At 44.9% G+C, this 6921-nt stretch overlaps 1 protein-coding gene across 1 annotated transcript; it reads right to left on the bottom strand.

The window, feature by feature from the left end:
• Positions 1-1137: 1137 nt before the first annotated feature.
• On the bottom strand, positions 1138-6891 carry UTP11 (UTP11 small subunit processome component). The gene is made up of 7 exons (XM_034754251.1): positions 6762-6891; positions 5960-6062; positions 5343-5456; positions 4412-4505; positions 3919-4049; positions 2041-2151; positions 1138-1423 (listed from the first exon to the last, which is right to left on the bottom strand). Exons 2-7 carry the CDS (start codon positions 5978-5980, stop codon positions 1340-1342), a joined length of 555 nt encoding a protein of 184 aa, XP_034610142.1. The 5' UTR covers positions 5981-6062; positions 6762-6891; the 3' UTR covers positions 1138-1339.
• Between the last annotated feature and the right edge of the window lie 30 nt (positions 6892-6921).

Raw genomic sequence — 6921 nt, forward strand, 5'->3', positions numbered from 1 at the left:
GAGCTCTCCCGTTGGCATAAAATAACCACTTTCGTGAGCGGCATAAGCTATGTTGGCAGGAGCAGCTCTCCTGCAGACACAGCGCTGGGCATACGAACGCTTAGGTCGGTGTAACTCATCGCTCAGGGGGTGGAATATTCACACCCCTGAGCGTCATAAGTTTTGCCAGCATAAGCTACGTCTATACTACAGCCTAAGAAACAAAGTAAGTTCTCCTCCAAGAGCATCCAAAGGGTTCTCTTCATGTGCACTCCGTTGTCAGACAGGCTCAGGCTGAAGGGACATGAGATAGCGAATGTACTCACACAGGCACAGCTCCCAAGGACATGTCAACTAACTGTCCCCATGTGAATTCACCCTCCAGGCACTCAGACTCCACAGCAACGAGCAAAGTATACACAGAACAGATATCCTGCTGCCCTGCCTCTGGGGCTGAGTGGCTTCCCCTTCTACGTATCAATCTGAGGAATGCCTATGCTCAGGCTCACTGGGTCAGTTTGGGAATTTCCCTCAGAGCAGGCAGTGCCCTTTTGGAAAGTTATGAGATACAAGAAACCAAAACACAAAAGGCAGCAAGTTCATGTGACCCAGGTGCAGTTATGTAGCACCTATGGCTTTCTTGGGGACTGTACAGTTATTTACAGGGAATATAGAGAGAAAGGGATAAGCCCACCTATTTCTGCCTTCACACTACATCGCTCCCCCTTAACCCCACTGTATAAGCCTGCGGCCAGGGAAGAGTATTGATTTAATAACATGCCCTTATGCACTGCCCCTCACAAGTGTTATAGTTCTGCAAAATAAATATGAATAGACAGAACAGAGAAGTCAAGCGAGAGGAAAAATGGAAGGAGATGCAATGGAACAGATAAAGTAGATGCTTAGAGATTGATCCTAGACTTTTACCATCTAGAACAATAGGACAAGAGAGCTGGTCTGGAGCCTTCACCAGACCTAGGCAGACCACCATCCCCTAGCCACAAACTTTACCTCTCTCCCTGGTCAGGGCCCAGTCTCCCCTTTGTTTGTGTATTGTGCACACAAAATGCAGTTACAAGCTCAGCATTTCTCTCTTAGGGTTTTCACCAAGGTATATGGACACCTCTTCTGGGGTTTCCAATGTGTAAATACCAAAACTGAAGCAGAAATCTTCTTGGATTTATTAAATGGAAGATGTTATAGTTACAAATACCCATAAGGCTTACTTTAATGTTTTGTCAAACTGCAGTGAAAATAAGCCTGATACTGACAAAATACCAGCACTTCTCCACAAGAAGCAACATATTCGTTATGTCAACTAGATCTACGCAAGGATGTCAAAAACTATTTCACAGAAAAATTAACGTTTCCGTTGGAATTTGAATTTGTAAACAGCTGGGCTATTTACGGTTTCTTTCTTCACCTTCACTTTGTAAGTTTTGTCCTGAAACGAAACAAACAATTATTTTCTTTCCCATCAAATGATAAGAGAAACATACCCTAAGGAGAGAAAATGGAAATGCTGGTGGAACTCAAGGTGCAGATTAGGTTCAGTGGAAACTGGGCAATTCCTCATCTTTAGTGGGCAGAAGATATTTTCATCTGCTCTTTCATCTCTAACTGTGGTGCTAACCACACAACCTGTTCTTTGACTGGCAAGTCCCCACTGACACAGGAAATCTCTTTAGAGTCATTGGAATTTTGAGGATCTGTTCCTAACCTAGAGAGACCACAACCTCCTCGTTCCTCCCTTCTGCTACTCCACAGCTCCAACTTCAAATTTACACAGCACTTTACAATAGACTGAATAGGCTACACAGAGAACTGACTCTCTACCCTAAATTTATGGACCAAAGCCCAAATGGGTACAATATCATAGAAAAAGTTATCTGTGCTATCATTACAGCTGGAATGTTTCTAGGTAACTTTCATAAGGAGCTACCTGAAATACTCCACAACAAGTAAGGAAATGTGTGCGCACATAGACACAATCTGTTCTCAGCTCTAAGGCCCTCAACAAGCGGAGTCCAAAGAACAAGAGTTAAGTCTTTGCTCCCTCACCAAGAGATCTTTGCGTGCCTGGATTTTCTGAGCAATAACAAACATCTTCTTTTCACGCTCAATGCGCTGTTTCAGGAGGCTGTACTGGTGCTTCCTTTGTTCGGCTAATTTCTGAAGAAGGAAAAAAAGCATTTTTTAGTAGAGCAAAAGAACAAGAAAAATATATTCTCTCGCTCAACTCATCCCAGGCTGCCAGGGATCACACTTAGGGTGACTGAGTTTTTGATTAAACAAAAAGTCATACAAGTTCCACGAACAAAGAGTTCTATTAAAGTACCCAATACCAATTTTGTGGTTGCTTCCAAAAGGCTCATTGTTTAACACCTTGACTCAGAGCTGTGATTTCCTTGCACATACCATAATCCTAGCAGGGACCTAAGGGGTTAATACAGACAAGATAATTAGGACAACAGGCCTCTAGGTCTTCTCCGATGATATGTGGCTGAAACCTTGGTTTCACAGCTCATCCAAAAAGTCAATATACCACAGCAGCAAAGGACCTCCTAGCTGCTGCTTCTTGTCCTTTGTGACTGAACCTGATGCTGACAGTTTTACAGCTTGTCAGTGCAGTTGTGTCTAGGACCACCAGTGCATGAGCGGCCGTCCTTTCTGAATGGAAGGCAGAGCTTGCGCAATCCCGAGAAAGAGATTACAGTCTATACCCGCCGAGTCTGCTGCAGTTTATACTCAGTCACTATATGGGTCTTGAGGCACAGAAGCTAATCTTGAACTGGATAATCCTCTAGCACCATGCTGGGCCTTCGCTCTGTGCTGATTCAGAGTGAAAAGGGTCACCAAGACCAGTTCCTGAAGTGAAGGCATTGCATGGAGACCTGCCAGCCAAACAGTGACCCACCTGATTCTACTTCACTTGCGAGAGCTGATGGGCTCAAAAGCACAAGGTGATATGGCTGCAATTGTGACCTTGGTAACATCATTGAACGGGACAGATCCCAACATGTTTACAACGTGACTGAATCTTTGGAAGAGGAGAAAACCCGTCAGTTGAAACTAGTCCAACCACTTTAACGCCAAGCCAGAGTGCGAGGGCTGGCAGGAGGGAGGGGAGTGGGGAACGTTATCCAACATCTGATTTAAGAAGAACATACTGCAATCTTATCATGAGCAATTTTAAACACCTTTATTTTTACCTTATTGCACATACTGACTCAAGCTTACAAGACTGCCCAATATATCCAAGCTAATTAGGAGCCATTTATACTGCTAAACCCATGCTTAGCTGCTTCTGAGAGAGAGAGAGAGAACAAACTGCTATGAAATTAAAACATCAGGAGCAAAGCTGATGCTGTCTAAGCAATTCAAGCTGGAGAACAGAGGCCTGGGTGAAACATTTTAAATTAAAGAACAGCTAGGAAATGAGATTTCAGCCTAAATAGCTTCACGGGAAAGAGGAGAAGGCAGAGTACTGGATCACAAACGCTATGCCACCTTACTACATATGCTGTGCCAATCCATCTCAAGCCTGATGTCCAGCACCACTTCTTACTCCTGTTGTGGTAAGGAAAGAATACCGGTCATGCCCACTGTTTTGCAGTGCAGACAAGTGTCCCTAATTGACCAGGATGTGACTAAACTGCCTTTCTGCTTCTGGTCTTAGGGAAGATTTGACTACGGGAGTCCAGATATGAAAAGCTGGCACCAAGAGGACAGATGCCGATCAGTCCCTGACTCTTAGCCACTGTGCCCCTCAACCCCTGGTACCACCACCAAAAAGTCATAGCCTATAAAAGCAAACTTGTTCAGCCAGAGAACGCTCCAATGGACTCTTCCTAGGGCCCATTACATTTTAAGAAGTGAAGTGTAAGGACCCCATTTGCTACTGAATGCTAAATCATAAAGGGTGGCTATACAGTCTACCTTTAAATGGGCAGGGTGAGTGGCTCCTTTTACTGTTTCCTTCTGCAGGGTTTCAATGGTAGGTCGGTTATACACTCTGTCCACTAGCTCTGGGGATGTGTTCAGGTGAGTTGCAACATCAAATTCTTGAACTAAAAATATTTTTTAAAAGGAATTTAAGATTAGTAATGAGAGTTCAGAAAATTTCTGGTGATAGATTCAGCATTTAATCCAAATACGTGGCTTACACTTGCTATGAGATGGAGAGTACAGGTCACCTTTTGCCCTCTGCAGGAGGGAGGTCCAGCCCAACTGCCTGAGCAAGGGGAGCAATCCATCTCTTTCACTGTTCAATAACGAGCCCCCAGAGTCTCAGACAAGTCACCATTTCTGAGAGAGGATCTCCCTCAAAGAGAAAGGTGTGAAGGAACAACCACACAATTCTAAAGATTTGGACACAGCCTAGAGATGCTGAAGGGATGTTCTTTTTCAATAAATAAAGCCATAATCTTACCTTCTTTTTTGGTATCAAAAAAGAACATGTGCTTGTTTGATTGCTTCCCCTGAGCGTCCAGCAGGTGGAGCTCTGATTTCATCCTTTCGATTTTCTGTGGGGAGGATTAAAAACAGCCTTCAGCAGTGGGCAATGCTTCCTTTGTGTGTCAGCAACAAATATTCTCTTAATATCTAAACTCTTCATTCCTATTAATTCTTTTGTAAACATAACAACCAGGCGATTCATCCATTGTTTACATTTGTCTCTCTTTAAAACCTTGTCGTCAATTCAAGAAGAATTTAAAATAATTCTAAGTACTATTCCTCCCCTAACTCCTTGGTTAGGTTTGTAATTTTACAATCATTTTCCTATTTTTCTCTCCCGATTGCTGCATGAGAAAGCCACACAAACAAGAGGAAACTAACCACACAGAGGAAAGACTAGAAATGACTATCCTCAAAGTACTGGCAAAGACACAAAGGAAAACTCAAAGTGACCAATACTTTTGTTTCTCTAGTCTCATTACAGAGATCTTAGGTGCTATTGTAACAACAGCAGATACAACATTTTCAGACAGAGCTTGATCTAAATTGACTGCGTCCCTTTAAAACTAAACAGTTATTTCAGAATCAATAATCTTCAATTCATGCTAAATGTCAGAAACAAGGCCAAGCATTTAATGTCTAAAATCTACATAATGTTTTACAATAGTTTATCCAATATACCATGCATTGTCTAAGCAACGGAGCAGTCTAGGACACAGTTTCATTCAAAGACAACCCCCCCCCATACAATTAAGCTGTGTCGGCATTTCCTTCTGTCATTTCTTGTATGACTGAAATCTAACATTATCAAACAAATGCCTATCAGCCAATGGGACAAATGAAGTTAAAATGTATTCACTATGAACAAACTAGACAATAACGAGAGGATCAGTAAAGACTATTACCTTGGCCTCTGCCACTCTTTTCATTTCTACATATTTGAGATCCTGTGTCCTCATCACCTTCAGCTGTTCCTGGGTCACCTCTTCCTTTGGCTGCTTAATTACATGAACTCCATCCTAAAAGCAAACTAAGTACATTAGCTGCAGAGATCAACACGCTCCTAAAAGTAAGGCCTTGTCTACACTATAAAATTATGTCAGCAAAAGTTATGCCGCTTTAATTAAAACCGCTGTTGCATGTCCATACTAGTTCTGTGTGTCAGCAGAATGCATCCACACTAACTGCTCTTACAGTGACACAGAGAGATGTGCACCATGGTAGCTATCCCACTGTGCTACTGGCCGCAGGGGGCTTTGCAATGCCTCATGAGGCAGGTATAGCATCACATGATGCAGATTTCTCAATCCCATCATTCAAGGGGCATCCTAGCAGATTGTCAGTGGCTTTTCAACTGAAGCGTGTGATGAGAGGGAGAGGAGAGCAGTGTGTCTGGACAGGGGAGAAAGCAGGCTGAGTGACCTATCCTGAGGCGGGGGAGGGGGACAGAGGAAACCCAGACACCCATGACCCAAAGCAGAATAAGGCCACCCTGTCTGAATACAACAAACCAGAGTCTCACCTGGAGCTGCACACGGGTCATTTTAAAATAAAACTCATCAGGATTTTTCTCCAGAGCTTTCTTGCGAAGTGCTTTGAGCACATTCTGTTTCTTGTGATAGTCGCTGAAAAACAAGCCAATATATTTAACACCGCCTGCATTCATATGTGCACACACATCAAATGAAACACTAAATACTCAATAATGATGCTAAATTTGCAGCAGCAAAAAAGGCCTTACAAATAGAACCAGAAATCCGCAGACCATTTATCCACTGGATTTATTCCTTTCACCAAGCTGCCAACATGATCATCTCCACAGGTTCAGTACCAAAATAGCAGCTTTGCCTCCCTCACCCCACACACAAGTCTCGCTGAGACCAGAACCCGCAGACCTGCAAGAAGCTCAGCCTCTAACTCCATCAAAGAAAGGAGGTTTTGGGGGGTTTTAAGTGTGGTGGTAGTCACAAGAGTTACTCTGAAACCCGTAATAGTGGGATCTTCTCCATCCATCTCTCCGCTCTCTTAAATCTCAACACTACAGACACTCAAGTATTCACATATGGACACAAACGGGAAGTCCTATGGATGTCGAGGAGGATACTCGGGTGAGTAAAGCGAGGCACGTGCTTAGCTGTTTGCAGGAGCCGGGCCTCACGGAAGTCACAGGGCAACACATGTTCCTGTCTCCCTGAGCGTGCGGCGGCTGCCCGGGTGGGCTGAGAGCGGGGTCGGGCGGTGAGAGCGGGGGCGGCCAGACAGGCCGGTCCCTCGCCAGCCCCCGCCCGGTGAACGCGGCCCGCCTCGGGCGGAGCGGGACTCACTCGGCTCGGCGCTTGTAATCCTGCTTCTTCTCCAGGAGGCCCAGCTGCCTGCGGGACCGGGGCTGGAAAGCAAAGCGAGAGCCGGGGCTGAGCGAGGGGCGCGGGCGGGCGGCCGGCGGGGGGGCTCGGGGCTGGGTCCGGGGGGGTCCCGGGTAGAAAG

Source organism: Trachemys scripta, chromosome 20 (genome assembly GCF_013100865.1).
Source record: "Trachemys scripta elegans isolate TJP31775 chromosome 20, CAS_Tse_1.0, whole genome shotgun sequence".
Classification (NCBI taxonomy): domain Eukaryota; kingdom Metazoa; phylum Chordata; order Testudines; family Emydidae; genus Trachemys; species Trachemys scripta.